This window comes from Symphalangus syndactylus, chromosome 18 (assembly GCF_028878055.3).
Source record: "Symphalangus syndactylus isolate Jambi chromosome 18, NHGRI_mSymSyn1-v2.1_pri, whole genome shotgun sequence".
Lineage (NCBI taxonomy): Eukaryota > Metazoa > Chordata > Mammalia > Primates > Hylobatidae > Symphalangus > Symphalangus syndactylus.
Genome location: NC_072440.2, coordinates 74484780 through 74502884, shown reverse-complemented (window position 1 = coordinate 74502884; position 18105 = coordinate 74484780). Strand labels below are relative to the sequence as shown.

General features: G+C 46.7%; 1 protein-coding gene across 4 annotated transcripts in view; it reads right to left on the bottom strand.

The window, feature by feature from the left end:
* The window catches only part of MYH11 (myosin heavy chain 11), a 158407-nt gene that overhangs the window by 55026 nt on the left and 85276 nt on the right, over positions 1 to 18105 (bottom strand). For all 4 annotated transcript variants that reach the window (XM_055253361.2, XM_055253362.2, XM_063623685.1 and 1 more), the window contains 6 exons: positions 16541 to 16684; positions 8312 to 8407; positions 5007 to 5125; positions 3918 to 4070; positions 2184 to 2357; positions 1029 to 1202 (listed from right to left, as the gene is read on the bottom strand). In XM_055253361.2, the coding sequence (XP_055109336.1) occupies positions 1029 to 1202; positions 2184 to 2357; positions 3918 to 4070; positions 5007 to 5125; positions 8312 to 8407; positions 16541 to 16684 (860 nt within the window). The remainder of the gene's footprint in view (positions 1 to 1028; positions 1203 to 2183; positions 2358 to 3917; positions 4071 to 5006; positions 5126 to 8311; positions 8408 to 16540; positions 16685 to 18105) is intronic.

Sequence of the window (18105 nt, the reverse complement as noted above, 5' to 3'; positions counted from 1 at the left end):
TGATGATGAACACAACCATCATAGATTTCCCTGGTCAGAACAGGGTGGCAATAGCAAACTCAAGGCTGTGACATGGGAGATTTTTGTTGAAGCCAGGTGTGGATGTATTAGTCACCCCATTCCAGTTGGCCTCGCCTGTTGGGTATAATTTGTAGCAGGAAGGATTTAGAGTCTGTACAAGAAAAGCAGGCTGAGGCCAGGTGCAGTGGCTCGTGCTCATAACCCCAGCACTTCAGGAAGCCGAGGTGGGGGGATCGCTTGAGCCCAGGAGTTCAAGACCAGCCTGGGCAACATAGCAAGACCCCATCTCTATACATAATTTAAAAATTTAGCTGGGTGGCCAGGCACGGTGGCTCATGCCTGTAATCCCAGCACTTTGGGAGGCTGAGACGAGTGGATCACCTGAGGTCAGGAGTTTGAGACCAGCCTGGCCAACATGGTGAAACCCCTTCTCTACTAAAAATACAAAAATTAGCTGGGTGTGGTGGCAGATGCCTGTAATCCCAGCTATTTGGGAGGCTGAGGCAGGAGAATCTCTTGAACCCAGAGGCAGAGGTTGCAGTTAGCAGAGATCACGCCATTGCATTCCAGCCTGGATGACAAGAGCAAAATTCCATCTCAAAAAAGAAAAAATAATTTAGCTGGGCATGGTGTGTATACCTGTAGTCCCAGCTGCTTGGGAGGCTGAGGCAGGAGGATCGTGTGACCCAGAAGGTTGAGGCTGTAGTGAGCTATGAGCGAACCACTGCACTCCAGCCTGGGCAACAAAGCGAGACCCTGTCTCCAACAAAAACAGAAAGAAAGAACTGCCTGGACATCACGGTTGGAAAACATGAGAGTGGCTGCAGCTGATGCCTTACAGATGCGTAGGCAAATTACAAATAGGACTTGGTTGGGATTTGCTTAGTAGCAAATGCCTTTGCAGTTTCCAGGCAGCCCAAGGTTCTGCCACTCTCACACTATCTCTTTGCTGAGCAGCCACTGGGGCTCCCCTGAGACAGAGTTCCCCTGGGCCCTGTGGCTGGTACCTTCCCAGCATAATGGATGATGGAGAACTCAGTCTTGTCCTTGAGCTGCTTGGGCTTCTGGAACTTGGGGTGGCTGCCCTGCTCTGTGCACAGCTTCTCCACGAAAGACTTGTCCGTGGCTTTGGGGAACCAGCACTCCTCATCCAGCAGGGCCAGCACACCTGGAGGGTTGTTCTGTGGGAGACAAGTAGGGCTTGAGTCAGAGAGAACACCCAACCTTGGGCATTCCACGAAGAGCTGGCCAACTATACACAACGCACGGGCATCCACCGAGATCTGATACTATATTTGCCCACATATAAAGATGAGTTTATGACCCCCATGCTTCCAAATCTACTCTCAAATTACCCTGTGACCAATGGACCAGTGTCAGGGATGGAAGGCAGAACATAATGTTTGCTGCCGCCCCCTAGTGGGCAACATGCAGACAACATCATGAAGAGTTCATAATTCTTACAAATGAATTTGGTGCTTGACTTGAATTCACCTAGGATCCTGTTAGAAAAGTTTTTTTTGGAGACAGGGTCTCACTCTGTTATCCAGGCTGGAATGCAGTGGTGCAATCTCAACTCACCGCAACCTCTACCTGCAGGGCTCAAGCAATGCTCCCACCTCAGCCTCCCAAATAGCTGGGAACACAGGCGTGCACCACCAGGCCTGGCTAATTAGTAGAAACCCTGTCTCTACTAAAAATACAAAAGTTAGCTGGGCGTGGTGGGGTGCGCCTGTAGTCTGAGCTACTTGGGAGGCTGAGGCAAGAGGATCACTTGAACCGGGGAGGTGGAGATTACGCCACTGCACTCCAGCCTGGGCAACAGAGTTAGACCATGTCATTTAAAAACAAAACAAAAAAAAAAAAAACAAATGGCAGAGAAGGAAAGGGAAGGGAAAGACGGTAGGGAAGAAAAAAAGGAAGGAAAAAGAGGATGGAAGGAAGGCAGAAATTAAAGAAAATACCTTTGATATGAAAATGTGGGTTAATGGAAATTATAACAGTTCACAAGGATTCAGCTTACAGCCTTTCAGGACTGGGTGATGGATTGGGTGGGGGGAATGCTATGCGCATGGGGAGAGTGTGGGGTCCACGTCAGCTCCACAGAGGCCACATACGTGTGCAAGGTGTGATGGAGCCCCGCATGCCCACGTGCCCCTCACCGGCCGCTCAATGAGCTCGATGCAGGGCTGTAGGTCCAGCCCAAAGTCAATGAAGTTCCACTCGATGCCCTCGCGCTGGTACTCCTCCTGCTCCAGGATGAACATGGTGTGGTTGAAGAGCTGCTGCAGCTTCTCGTTGGTGTAGTTGATGCACAGCTGCTCGAAGGAGTTCACCTGAGCACATGGCATGGGGGCGGGGCATGAGCATCTTAGTATGAAGTCAGAAGACAAGGAGCCCCACAGAAGCTCCACCTGACAGCACCCCCATGGCTTGCCCACATCCTGTTCTGCCATCCCAGCACCCAGACGGGGCTGAGGCCCCAAAACATGCTGCCTAGAGTCCACCAGGGCTGGCGAAGTTGACATCACATGGCCCTCACTCATCTTAAAGATGCTTATCTCCTCCCTCTGCACAACTATGGATGGACAAACCTCGTAAGGCATGCTACTGCATGTACAAATGTGGAAACATTTTACAGATGTGAAAACAGAGGCACAGAGAGAAAGTGACTCCGTAGTACACCTCTTTCAGGATATCTATCAATCTTAAAACCTCCTGGCCGGGTGTGGTGCTCATGATTGTAATCCCAGCACTTAGGGAGGCCCAGGCAGGAGGATCACTTGAGGTCAGGAGTTTGTGACCAGCCTGGCAAACATAGTGAAACCTCTCTCTACTAAAAATACAAAAATTGGCCAGGCACGGTGGCTCATGCCTGTAATCCCAGCACTTTGGGAGGCTGAGGCCGGTGGATCACTTGAGGTCGGGAGTTCGAGAGACTAGCCTGGCCAACAGGGTGAAACTCCGTCTCTACGAAAAAAAAAAAAAAAAAAAGGAGCCAGGCATGGTGGCACTAATCCCAGCTACTTGAGAGGCTGAGGCAGGAGAATCACTTGAACCTGGGAGGCAGAGGTTTCAGTAAGCCAAGATTGTACTACTGCACTCTGGCCTGGGCAACAGAGTGAGACTCTGTCTAAAAAAAAAAAAAAAAAAAAAAAAATTAGCTGGTCATAGTGGTGCGCTCCTGTAGTCCCAGCTACTCAGGAGGCTGAGACAAGAGAATTGCTTGAACCCAGGATGCAGAGGCTGTAGTGAGACAAAATTGTGATACTGCATTCCAGTCTGGGCAACAGAGCAAGACTCCGTCTCAAAAAACAAAACAAGACAAAAAAAAACCTTCCCTTTCTCTGAGAACTTTTCTCAAACTCATGGGTATGGGATCCAATATCCATATTTCTACTACATGAGGTATTGCAAGCTCCTGCAAACAGTTCTTGGCTTGGAGGTGACCATGTAGCCCAGTTCAGCTGAGTAAGAGTCAGTGAGACTTAATTCCAAGATTTTGGTTGGAACTGTTAGAAAAGAGATTTTTTTTTTTTGCCAGGATTACTGAGAGGCAGTCTGGAGCTGTAGCAGCCATCTTGCCACCATGAGGGGAGAGCCTGTTGAGAATGGAGCCAATATGGAGGAAGGCAGAGAGAGAGAGAGAACGATGGCGGGAGATCAGACCCTGCCTACGGGATCCAGCTACATGTCTGGCCTTCTCAGTTCCAGAAACCAATGCATTTCCTGTTGGATTTCTGTCTCTTATACCCTCAAGGATCCACCCTTAACCAGACAGCCTCCTACCCTACAGTAGCCATCTACATGCCTTTCTCCAAAATCTTGATTCCTCCAAGAAAAAGCCCATCTCAGAGAACCAAGACCATGGCTCTTACGATCCCACCGAGCTGTACCTCAAAGATCTCAAATCCAGCTATATCCAGGATCCCCAGGAAGGAAGCCCCCTGCCGATGGGTCTTGTCCAGGGCTTTGTTCACGCGGGTGAGTATCCAGCGGAAAAGGCGCTCATATGTTGCCTTGGCCAAAGCCTCTACAGCAAAGTCAGCCTGCAGAGGGGAACCAGGCGAACCCGGTTATTCTCAATGGGCTCCATTTTCACACAAGCCAGGCGGGTGGTGAAGATTTTTATTCTTGGCCGGGTGCAGTGGCTCACACTGTAATCCCAGACTTTAGGAGGCCGAGGCAGGTGGGTCACTTGAGGTCAGGAGTTCAAGACCAGCCTGGCCAACATGGCAAAAACCTGTCTCTACTAAAAATACAAAAATTAGCCAGGCGTTTTGGTGCATGCCTGTAGTCCCAGCTGCTTGGGAGACTGAGGCAGGAGAATCGTTTGAATCTGGGAGGCAGAGGCTACAGCGAGCTGTGATGGCACCACTGCAACCCACCCTGGGCGACAGAGCAAGACTCTGGCTCAAAAACAAAAAACAAACAAATAAACAAAACCTGACACGGGACTTTGAATATTCTAGTATTGAATAAATGAGGGATAAAGAGATGGATGGGTGGATGAATGGACAGATGAATGAATGAATGAATGGAATGACAGCGGGATGGGTGATGGATGGATGGACAGATGGACAGATGGCTGGGTCATGGACAGATGGCTGGGTCATGGATGGATGGACAGATGGATGAGTGAGGGATGGACAGATGATGGGTAAACAGATAGATGGGCAGAAGAATGGATGGATGGGTGGATGAACAGACAGATGAATGAGTGGATAGAAAGATGGATGGATGGACAGATACAGAAGCAGACCATGGGTGAATGGATTAATGAATACACGAATGAGCAAACAGGTGGATAGATGGATGAATGGATGGATGGATGGATGGATGGATGGGTGGGTGGATGGATGGATGAATGGATGGATGGATGGATGGATGGATGAATGGATGGATGGATGGATGGATGGATGGATGGATGGATGGGTGGATGGGTGTGTGGATGGGTGATAAGTAAATGGCAGGTGCATCATTACCTGTTCTTTTGTCTGAGCTTTCTGTACCACATCTCGCCCAACCTTGATACGAGGAGTGAGGATGGATCTGGTGAAATCTGTCACATTAATTCCCATGAGGTGGCAAACTTTCTGAGCAGCTGGAAGGAGAAAAGAAACATCGTGAGTGCATCACAAAAGAAATAGCTTGGCCAGAAGGCACATCACATGGGATATTTGTGATGTGTGAATACACCCGGTTCTCCTGGGGAAATGGGACCCGCTGACCGTGAATGTAGCTTGAAGCGTCCTAAAGGCTGCTGTCATTAGTGGTCACACTCCCTAGTATTTTGCTGAGAGGCAATGATTGGGGTGGGCTGAAGTAGGCCCCAGCTGGGGATTTAGGATCAGGTAGCTCTAGTTGCAAGTCCCTGTCCCTTCACACTTCCAAGTCATGTGACTTTGGAAAAGCTCTTTACCCTCCCAGAGTCTTGCTTTTCTCAGCTTTAAAAAGGGTCAGCTCTTCAGTACCTTGTTGGTACCCAGGACTAAATAAGGTAAAGTACGTAAAGTCCCTGAGATAGATAGATAGATAGATAGATAGATAGATAGATAGATAGATAGATAGATTTATTTATTTATATATATATTTTTGGAGACATAGTCTTGCTCTGTCGCCCAGGCTGGAGTGCAGTGGCGCGATCTCAGCTCACTACAACCTTCGCCTCCCAGGTTCAAGCCATTCTCCTGCCTCAGCCTCCTGAGTAGCTGGGATTACAGGTGCCTGCCACCACGCCCAGCTAATTTCTTTTGTATTTTAGTAGACACGGAGTTTCACCGTGTTGTCCAGGCTGGTCTCGAAGTCCTGAACTCAGGCAATCTGCCTGCCTCGGCCTCCCCAAGTGCTGGGATTACAGGTGTGAGCCACTGGCCCCTGAGATTTATTTAATAGTTACTTAGTAAGTATTAAATAGTTACTAATAGTAACATTTATTGAATACTTACTATTCAATAAATATTTTTTTCACCCTTCTAGGATATGTGTTGCAGCATTGTTTGCAATAGCAAAACACTAGAATCAACCTAAATGCTCTTCTTTCATTTTGAGATGCAGTCCTCCTGTCGCCCAGGCTGAAGTGCAGTGGTGTGACCACGAGCTGTTCCCTTAACATGAAAATAGCATTACATGCTGCTTTGCATGTGCAAGGCAGAGTAAATAGAGTGATTTTAGGATTTTTTTTCCCCATCTCTTGGCAAGAGCGCTTTTTCATTTCTCTTCTCCTGAGGTCTTTCCTTGGCATCTGGATTCCATTAATTTGCCAGATTTAGGGACTCTAATACATAACAAACACCTGAGAATAAAACTGCCACTGCAAAATTATAACTGAGACACTGAACGAGATCTGACCTAACCGACTGAGTCATCTTGCTTCTAACCTCCAAGCTCCACTGAACGATTCCTGGGTGTAAGTCGAACTAACTTTGGGATGAACTTATAGTTTTTTTTGTTTTTTTTTTTGGTTTTTTTTTTTTTTTTTTTTGAGACAGGGTCTCATTATGTCACCCTGGCTGGAGCACAGTGGCACAATCTTGGCTCACTGCAATCTCTGCCTCCTGGGTTCAAGCAATTCTCCTGCCTCAGCCTCCTGAGTAGCTGGGATTACAGGCGCCCGCCACCATGCCAAGCTAATTTTTGTATTTTTAGTAGAGATGGGGTTTCACCTTGTTGGCCAGGCTGGTCTTGAACTCCTGACTTCAAGTGATCCACCTGCCTCGGCCTCCCAATGTGCTAGGATTACAGGCATGAGCCACCACGCCCAGCCTCTTAGTTTATAGTTTAAAACACAAGAACCCTTTCCCAAAACAAACCCCCTTCTTGCCTGGGGACTAGACTGCCTTTGTAGGAATAATAAATTAGCCCAAAGATGAGAAATTATGGTTTAGGAGTTCTGTAAGTGGAGGCTACAAGAGTCTGACCCTCCCTAAATTGCTCCTGGGGATAACATCACTATTGTAAAACCTAAGATCAGTGCTTGAGATATTTTTGCGGACCCTGGCACCAGGTGGATCAGCTGACACCACCCAGATGGAGAAACTGGCTCATCTGATCTTATGGCCTCTGTCCAGGAACTGACTCAGGGCAAGAGGACAGCTTCAACTCCCTGTGATTTAGTCTCTCACCCAACCAATCAGCACCCCCAACTCACTGGCCTCCCCCTAACCACATTATGCTTAAAAACTCTGATCCCCGAATGCTCAAGGAGACTGATTTGAGTAATAATAAAACTGTTCTCCCGTGCAGCCGGCTCTGCGTGAATTACTCTTTCTCTATCGCAATTCTCCTGTCTTGATTAATTGGCTCTGTCTAGGCCGTGGGCAAGGTAAACCCAGTAAGCAGCTGCAACAGGTTTGATCAAGGTGGGTTCTAGGGAGCAGGAAAAAGAAACACAATATACAGCCTGGGCCAGGAAATAAGAAACCTAAGTTTTGCTCTCAGCTCAGCCACCAACAAGCATAGTGGTAGCCAGGCCAGCTTCTCAAAACACAAAATACTGTTTATTTGTGGGTAGGTTTATCAGATTTAGGGGGAAAATTACAGGATGCTCAGTTAAACCTGAATTTCAGATAAACAAGAATACTCTTTTGGTATAATCATGGTCCAAATGTTACAAGGGACATACTTAACATTTAAAAAAAGGTTTGTTGTTTACCTAAAATTGAAATTTATCTGGACATCCTGTATTTTATCTGGCACCCCTAATTCTCAGGGCAATTGAGGTCTGTCTCCCCAAGACGACCACAGATACCATAAGAAGAGCTACTCTTGTGTCATTTCCTGCTGTATCCCAGTGGCATATTGCAGGGGCTTGAGAAATATTTCTTTAACAAAACAATTAAGTGGAATATTTTAGAAGAGATGGTCCCTCGGGATCTTGTCTGCTCACTATTAGGGGTGGGATGTGATGACTCTTGCCTGTAATCTCAGCATTTGGGGAGGCCAAGATGGGAGGATCACTTGAGCTCAGAAGTTCAAGATCAGCCTGGGCAACACAGCGAGACCTCGTCTCTATTAAAACTTGTAAAATTTTGTATTTTAAAAAAAAGAACAAATAAATAAAACTATTAGGTTTTTTTTTTTTATCCCTGCGATCTGATTCAATAACTTTCCACATAGGGTCTTGAGCACTGAAAAGTTTGAAAAAAGAAAAGTGAGTGATAAGAACCTAGTCCATCTGTTGTTAAAATCCCAGATACCTTCACCTCGAAAAATAAGCAATGTTTAAATGTCACCCTCCCCACCCCCCCAACCCCAACGTCATTGGTCATTGGGAAAAGCTGGCAAGTACCTGTGTTATCCGGCATGGATGCCTGGTCTGTGTTTCTTTCCTTCTTGAAGACGATATTTCCAAGCTGCAGGACCGATGATACCACCTTCAATATGGCTGAGGTGGGGAGAGAAGAGTAGAGCAGACACAGAGGTCAATGCCAAGGTACCCTGGAGTTTTGGAGCCTAAAGCCACTGGGGACCCAGAGCCAGCCTACATCTTTCCTCCAAAGAAACTAAATTCTGAGCTCAATATTTTCATATGGTTGCTTAAAACCTTGCCTTACAATGGAATACCACGCAGCAGGGACTGGCAAATTACAGCCTATGCACCAAATCTGGCCCACTGCTTGCTATTATAAATAAAGTTTTAGTGGAACACAGCTATACTCATTGATTTACATATTGTCTATAACTATTTGAACGCTACACTGGCAGACTTAGAGTTGCAACAAAGATCGTCTGGCCCACAAAGGCTAAAGAATTTACTATCTGACTCTTTACAGAAAAATGTGTTAGCAACCCCTGCCACAGAACAGTGAGAATGAATAAGCTACAACTACCAAAAATCAAAACTGATGTATTGGGGCCAGCACAGTCACTCATGCCTGCGACCCCAGCACTTTGGGAGGCTGAGGTGGGAGAACTGCTTGAAGCCAGGAGCTTGATACAGCCTGGGCAATGTAGGCAGATCCTGTCTCTAAAACAAAAAGACCCCTGACATATCTTCCAGACACAAATACTGAACAAAAGAGGACAGATGGAAACAAGAACCTACTGTCTAAGTCCATATATAGACAGTCCATTCAAGAAGAGGCAAAACTAATCGATGCTGTTAGAAGTCAGGATAATGATTATCCTTAACTGAGGGAAGTTCTTAGAAGGTGCATGTGGGAGCTTCTGTGGGGCTGGTGGCATTCTCTTATTTAAAATGGATTCTAGTTACGCAGACATGTTCAGTTTATAATAATTCTTTGCACTGTACGCTATGGCATACACAATTTTCTACATGTAAATCATATGTCAATAAAAGGATTTTTGAAATAAAAACCCTGTGCTTCTTACATACTCTGCTGGGTGTACCAGATGCCCATGTTGGGATGAAGAAGATATACATTCGTTTCCACTTGTTGTCCAGGTGTCTCCGAACAAAAACGCTGTGTTCCCAGAATACTTGGAACCTTTCTGACTCCGTACTCAGGACATGTTACTGTTAAAATAGTTTCTATGTCTGAAATCCCCACAAGACAATGAGTTTCTGGAGAGTGTGGGGCCTGCCCTAATCATCTTTGAATTTCCAAAGCCTAGTCCAGGATCCTGATACACATGGGAGGGAGGGAGATGGATGGATGGTAGGTGGAAGGTGGATGGATGGATGAATGAATAAGTGGGCAGAGGATGTGTTCATGGGTGCATGGATGGAGGAATGGATGGGTGGGTAGATGAATGGGTGAATGATGGATGGACGAGTATAGATGAATAAACAGAGGATGGATTGATGGATAAATAATGCATGGATAGAGAATAGATGGATGATGGATGGATGGATGGATGGATGGATGGATGGATGGACAATGGATGGATGGAGAATGAATGGATGATGGATGGAGGACTGGATAGAGGATTGATGGATGGATGATGGATGAATGGATGGATGGAAGGATGATAGTTGGATGATAGATGGATGGATGGTGGATGGATGGATGGATTGACGAATGGATGGAGAATGGATGATGATTAACACAAATTCTTGGCTTAGCTTAACTCAGGTACAAATAACCCAGAGTTCTAGCTTCAAATCAGTCACTATGTTCAAGGAACAAAGCCTAGAGATCCCAGACTTTTCTGGTTCCTCAGGCCAAACCAGACATTACAAGGCCCTTCACAACAGCTATTCTCACCCCATGGGGTCCCTGGCCCAGCTCAGCAAAAGGACCCAGCTGCTGACCACCCACCCATTTGCTCCCACTCACTATGGCAGAAAGCCTTCTCCCCAAAATGAATGAAGCTGCTGTTGACAGGGCTTGGAAACACACTTCCTTTTAACCATAACATCTATGAAAGAGTCTTTGTAAACTATGAAGAGTTGCACTCACAGTTTTAAAAGTGTCAATTTAAACTAAAGATTGCCGAAATGCCTGCACAGCCCAGGCGAGCCGGCCAGCTCAGGGTTTCTCAATCTTGTCACTGCAGAAATTGGGGCCCAGATAATTCTCTATTGTGGGGAGCTGTACTGGGCATCATGGGAAGTTTAGTAGCACCCCTGGTCTCTAACCACTAAGATGTCAGTGGTGGTTACCCCGACAGAGTTGTGACAACCACAAACGTCAGCTGACACTACTAAATGAACCCTGGGAGGCAAACTCACCTCTGGCAGAGAACCACTGGTCTAAATGAACAAAGCCAACTAATGAGGACAGTGGGGACCCAACGAGGCCACAAACCCACTGAAGGGGCCAGCAGCTACTCTGTCATTGCCACAGGGGATGTAAGCCCAGTGTTGCTAGAACTTCTGATTTTTCCAGATAATGGAAACCCAGAGTTTTTATGTGAAGTCTACCCATGGTTTTGTTTTTTTTTTTGTTTTTTTTTTGTGAGACGGAGTCTTGCTGTCACCCAGGTTGGAGTGCATTGGTGCAATCTCGGCTCACTGCAACCTCCACGCTTCCCAGGTTCAGGGGAATTCTCTTGCCTCAGCCTCCAGAGTAGCTGGGATTACAGGTGTGTGCCACCACACCCAGCTAATTTTTCTATTTTTAGTAGAGACGGAGTTTCACTATGTTGGCCAGGCTGGTCTCAAACTCCTGACCTCAAGTGATCCATGTGCCTTGGCCTCCCATAGTGCTGGGATTGTAGGCCACAGTGCCCGGCCTACCCATATTTAAACTTTAGGAACCAATTTTTAAACATTTTGAAGGTTGTAGTGGCCGATCTCTCCTGTAGGCTCAGGAACCACTGGTTTGCACTTTCTGGTATAGTTAATGTAATTCCAGAAATGACAAAAGAACACCACCACTCCCAGGCCATAAGAGATGAACCTTGGGGCACAGTTAGCAGACAGCAAAGAAGTCAACCAGTGAGGAGACACAACACAGCAAGGGTGGTGACGGCTGGCAGCATCCTGGTGCACTGGTGCAAAGCATGCACTCTGCAGTTAGAGTCCTGAGTTCAAATCCCAGCTTTGCTTCTTATAAATCTCATCATCTTTGAATTTCCAAAGCCTAGTTCAGGGTCCAGATACACATGGGGACGGAAGGAGATGGATGGATGGCAGATGGAGGGTGGATGGACAAGTGAATGTATAAATGTATAGAGGACGGGTTCATAGATGAATGGATGGGTGGGTGGATGGATGGATGGATGGATGGGTGATGGATGGATGGGTGATGGAAGGATGAGTAGAGGATAGATGGATGAATAGAGGATGGATTGACGGATGAATCATGGATGGATAGAGGATAGAGACTCTACATGAGTCTCAGTAAGTCCCATGAGCCTCAGTTTCCTTATCTGCAAAACAGAGATGGTAACAGTAGTACCTACTTCATGAAGTTTAGGTCTTGTAAGATGCTGAGCAAGGGCCTGGCCCAGTAGGTGGTAAAGAGTGGAAGTCACCTATATTAGGTCGAACGTTGGTCTTTCTAAAATATGTCCACCTGGAACCTGTGAATGTGGCCTAATTTGGGGAGTTACACTTATTTTTTTTTCCTTTTTGTGGAGAACGGGGTCTCACTATATTGCCCAGGCAGGTCTCAAACTCCTGGGCTCAAGCTATCCTCCTGCCTCTGCCTCCCTGAGAGCTGGGATTACAGGTGTGAGCCACCGCGCCCAGCCTGAACATGGCCTATTTTGGAAAAAAAGGTCTTGCAGATGGAATCAAGCAAAAGATCTCAAGATGAGATCATCTCGGAATAACCTGGTGGGCCCTACATTTAATGTCAAGTGTCTTTATGATGGACAGAAGAGAAGACCCACAGAGTAGAATGCCACATGAAGAATGAGGCAGAGGCTGGAGTGAGACAAGCCAAGGAAAAGCCAGGAACAGCCAGAGCCACCAGAAGCCAGGACAGAGGCAAGGAACAGATCTCCCTCAGTGCCTTCAGAAGCAACAACCCCTGCCAGCATCTTGTCTTTTTAAAAAAAAATTTTTTTTAATTTTTAGTAGAGAAGGGGTCTTGCTATGTTGCTCAGGCTGGTCTTGAACTCCTGGCCTCAAACGATCCTCTCGCCTTGGCCTCCCAAAGTGCTGGGATTACAGGCATGAGACATTATGACTGGCTCCTGCTGACACATTGATTTCAGAACCCTGGGCTCCAGAAATGGGAGAGAATAAATTCCTGTTGCTTTAAAACATCAAGTTTGTGCTAATTTTTTACAGTGGCCTTACACCTCTCTTCTTACTGAGGAATAAGAAACAGGACTTTCCAACACCAGACATGTGTACCACCAGGGGTACACAGGATGGACAATTTAGGTGATTTTATTTTTCATCTTAAAAATATGTTAGAAACAGTATAACCAGGCCAGGCATGGTGGCTCATGGCTGTAATCCCAAGGATTTGGGAGGCTGAGGCAGGGAGATTGCTTGAGGCTAGGAGTTCCAGACCAGCCTGGACAACACAGCAAGACACTGTCTCTACAAAAAATTTAAAAATTAGCCAGGCATGGGCCATGTGCGGTGGCTCACACCTGTAATCCCAGCACTTTGGGAGGCTGAGGTGGGCGGGTCACAAGGTCAGGAGATTGATACCATCCTGGCTAACATGGTGAAATGCTGTCTCTACTAAAAATACCAAAATAAAGTTAGCCAGGCGTGGTGGTGGGCACCTGTAGTCCCAGCTACTCGGAGGCTGAGGCGGAAGAATGGCATGAACCTGGGAGGCGGAGCTTGCAGTGAGCCGAGATCGCGCCACTGCACTCCAGCCTGGGCAACAGAGTGAGACTCCATCTCAAAAAAAAAAAAAAAGAAAAGAAAATTAGCCAGGCATGGTGGCACATGAGGGTATCTTGAGCCCAGGAGTTCAAGGCTGCAGAACCCAATGTGGTGGGGAAAATCCTGGTCTCCCCTGGTCACTTGGAGCCTCATGAAGCTCCAGCCTGGAGCCTGACCCACCTCCTTCTCCACAGGCCCCTTGATGGAGGGTTTAGAAGTAGCTCTTGGTTTATAAATGGGGTTGGTGTACACTTGGGACTAAGTTGGTTCCCATGAGAGTTGGTCATTTCCATGCCATCATCTGAATGCTTAATCTGTGTACCATCTGCTCCATTATTTGCTTAACCATTTTCTTTAAATTTACTTCGTTCTCCTTCCTTACATTCGTTTTAATAGAAAACTTTCTCTATCTTAAGTGAAAAATCATCTTCACTTGCCATAAATAGATGGTAATTATAAATATAAATACAAGGAAAACAGTATTAGCAAATTCTAGCTAGATGCTTGGGCCTGCCAAAGGTGCTGGGCCTGGGGTCTGGTGTCTATGGTTAAAGGGGAAATTGGCAAGTGCCAATGTACAATGAAAACACTGGGAGCCGGGCATGGTGGCTCACACCTGTAATCCCAGCACTTTGGGAGGCCAAGGCAGGCTGATTGTTTGAGCCCAGGGGTTCAAGACCAGAGAATACTGGATAACATGGTGAAGCGTTGTTTCTACCCACCCCTCCAAAAATCAAACCAAAACAAAACAAAAAGACCACAGGCCAGGCGCAGTGGCTCATGCCTGCAATCCCGGCAGTTTGGGAGGCCAAGACAGGTGGATCATCTGAGGTCAGGAGTTTAAGACCAGCCTGGCCAACATGGTGAGACCCAGTATCTACTAAAAATACAAAAAAAAATTAGTGGGGCATGGTGGTGGGCGCCTGTAATCCCGGCTACTCGGGAGGCTGAGCCAAGAGAATTGCTTGAACCCGGGAGGCAGAGGTTGCAGCAAGCCGAGGTCGTGCCACTGCACTCCAGCCTGGGTGACAATAGCGAGCCTCCATCTCAAACAAAACAAAACGAAAACCCTAAAATCAAAATTTAGCCAGGCGTGGTAGCACATGTCTGTAGTCTCAACGACTTGAGAGGCTGAGCTGGGAGGACTGCTTGAGCCTGCAAGGCAGAGGTTGCAGTGAGCTGAGACTGCGCCACTGTACTCCAGCCTAGGTGACAGAGTAGCGTGATCTCGGCTCACTGCAGCTTCGATCTCCTGGGCTCAAGCAGTTTTCCTGCCTCAGTCTCCCAAGCTGGGACTACAGTGTGCACCACCACACCCAGTTAATTTTTTGTATTATTTGTAGAGAAGGGATCTTGCCACGTTGCCCAGGTTAGTCTCAAACTCGAGCTCAAGTGATCTGCCTGCCTTGGCCTCTCAAAGTGCTGGAATTACAGGCGTGAGCCACCATGCCCAGCAAAACAATTTCAATGGTCTCATTGTTTTCTTTCACAAGGACAGACAATGATTTAATAAAGCCTCTATCAATCAACCTATTTTAGTTTGTTCCAGTTTTTTTCTATTTTCTTTATTTTTTTTTGTAGAGACAGAGTCTCACTATGTTGTCCAGGCTAGTCTCGAACTCCTGGGCTCAAGCAATCCTCCTGCCTCAGTGTCTCAAAATGCTGGGATTACAGGCATGAGCTACTGTGCCCAGCCTGTTCCAGTTTTTTATTATTTACATAAAACTATACTGAACAGTGTAGTACATTAAGAAAAAAGGATTTGGTAAATTCCTGGCACACAGCAAATACTTAACCATTGTTCATTGTTATTTAAAAGCAAAATTATAAGCAAAACTGACCCCTGTCCCAAATAAAATGAATCATTCTTGGAGAGCCTATGTCATTCAGACAAGGAGGCTATCAGAGCTATCAGGCTATCAGGCTACTAGATTCTGATGTGGGACCCTGGCCAAGACCCACACACACCATCCATTTGTCAACTGACCCATAGAGCCTTATTTTTCTAGACCCCAAGTTATCTTCGGAGGAGCTGCCCCTCCCCTTATGCAGCATTTCAGCAACCTCATTGCTATTCTGGGGCTCCAAATGGGTGTAGGCGTGGGAAGGAAGGGAAACTTTCCACAGTTCTGTCCTGGTGTTCCTGAAAGAGATTAACCTTGAACACTGAGGCACATCTAACCCAGAAGGAAAATCGTTTCTGGAAACACAGTGTCCCGACCGAGAACTTCTTCCTGAGCTGTCCTGTTGTGTTTCTTGGCCATTGGTTGGATGATTTTGATCAATATCAATTGATCACCAGAGCAACCCCTCCAGGAAGAGCCTGAGTAAATCCACTGCCTCGATCACTCCCCCTCCCCTAAACCCTGCCCCATGTTCCTGATGAGGCCAACATCTCTACCTGCAGCTCCAGAAATCCATTCTTAGGGACCATAATGAAACCACCCTGTGCTTTCCACAACCCTGCCTATGCTGCATAGCTCAGGAATGTGCACATCAACCTAAGCCAGCCAATCAGAGTCAATGACACTCCATTAAGGAACTTAAGCCAGGAATCTACTCTGTTCTTTGGATATAAACCCAAAGAATATAAGGGCTGGAACCCAGCCATGTTGCTGTCAACAAACTGCATCCTATAGAGAAACAACGTAGTCGAGAGAGATAGAAGACAATAAATTAGGTTCTACAAAAATCTTTTGAACACCTAGATCTCACTGTACCTGAAGCTTGAATTCCTGAACTTCTTTTTTTTTTTTATTTTGAGATGGAGTCTAGCTCCATCTCCCAAGCTGGAGTGGAGTGGTGTGATCTTGGCTCACTGCAACCTCTGCCTTCCAGGTTCACGGACTCCTCCCACCTCAGCCTCCTGAGTAGCTAGGACTACAAGTGTGCACCACCAGCCCTGGCTAATTTTTTTTGTATTTTTTGTAGACACAGGGTTTCACCAAATTGACCAGGTTGGTCTCGAACTCCTGACCTAAAGTGATCCGTCCACCTTGGCCTCCCAAAGTGCTGAGATTACAGGCCTGAGCCACTGTGCCCAACCTCCTTGAACTTTTCAACATTGTGAGTTAGTCATTTTCCCTTTGGTTTAAGCCAGCTTGGGTTACTTGCAACTAAAAGAGCCCTAGTTATGCAGCCACTTTTCTACAACACAAACAAACCACCTAGAATAAAATTCATTTTCCTCCTTTTTTTTTTTTAATGGAAGGTGGGGAATTCAGAGAGCAGAAATCTGTCTTGACTAGAGAAGAATTCTTAACAGGTTCCATTGGTATCCAGGCAGGCTACCCTCCAGACTCAAGGTGTGAGGCTTACACAGCTGCTCCTCCTCGCTGAAACCCATGATCGCCATGGCCTCCACAGTTTCCTGGAACATCTCATCATCCTGGGCTGCTGGGATGGGCACAAAGCCATTGGAGAGGAAGGTGTAGTTGTTGAAGCCCTCCAAAAGCAAGTCACCTAGAAGGAGAGGAAGAGGGGTCAGGGTCAACAAGACACACTTCTAATTTCAACATGAGATGGAGATCTGGTCAAGGGTCTGGGCCATCATAATTCCTTTCCCTTTCTCAAGGCTTGGACCATTTAAAACCCTCATGCGTCGTCATGTAGACAGCCTCACCAACCACTGCCAGCCTTGCACAGTGGTGCAGGTTGTGCACTGCTCCAGTGACTGCAGCTGATACCCAGCCTTGGTTCTGCTTGGTAAGCCACAATCCCTGGCATGAAGTTACATCCACCTGGAGGAAGGGATGCCTTTACCTCAGTTGTCCAGAGGCACCCTGCCTTCAGAGACAAAGCTGTCAGAAGAGTTAGATCAACCTTTACTCATTTTTTTTTTTTTGAGACGGAGTCTCACTCTGTCGTCCAGGCTGGAGTGCAGTGGCGTGATCTCGGCTCACTGCAACCTCCGCCTCCCAGGTTCAAGGGATTCTCCTGCCTCAATCTCCCGAGTAGCTGGGATTACAGGCGCCTGCCACCACGCTCGGCTAAATTTTGTATTTTTAGTAGAGATGGGGTTTCACCACGTTGACCACACTAGTCTTCAACTCCTGACCTCAGGTGATCCACCCACCTAGGCCTCTCAAAGTTCTGGGATTACAGACACGAGCCACCGCACCGGGCCTTATTCATCTATTTATAAAATTTTTATCAAATTCAAACAGGCACGAGTTTTAAAAACCAATTACTACCAAAGGTTTATAATGAAAAATAGCATTCTCCTGTCACATCCCTTCTCCAACTCCTACCTTACTCCGTAATACCTGCTTTTATCTCTTTTAGCTGCTTTTTTTCTGGCAGTTACCACTATCTCTCTGTAGAATAGGCTTGCTATATACCCTAGCCTATTATAATGTATATATCATTATGTATTATATATAATAGGCCAAGGGTTCCCCAACCCACAGGCCGTAGACCAGTACCGGTCCACGTTAGGAACCGGGCCGCACAGCAGGAGGTGAGCAGCAGGTGAGCGAGTGAAGCTTTATCTGTTATTTGCAGCCGCTGCCCATGGCTTGCATCACTGCCTGAGCTCCGCTTCCCATCAGATCAGTGGCAGCATTAGATTCTTATAGGAGCACAAACCCTATTGTGAACTGCGCACGCGTGCTCCTTATGAGACTCTAATGCCTGATAATCTGTCACTGTCCCCCATCACCCCCCGATGGGACTGCAGGAAAACAAGCTCCCAATGATTCTACATTATGGTGAGTAGTATAATTATTTCATTATATATTACAATGTAATAATAAAGTGCACAGTAAATGTAATACACTTGAATCATCCCCACACCATCCCCCCCACCCTGCCCTCCCAATCTGTGGAAAAATTTTCTTCCAGGAAACCAGTCCTCAGTGCCAAAAGTAACAGGCGCTTTTGGC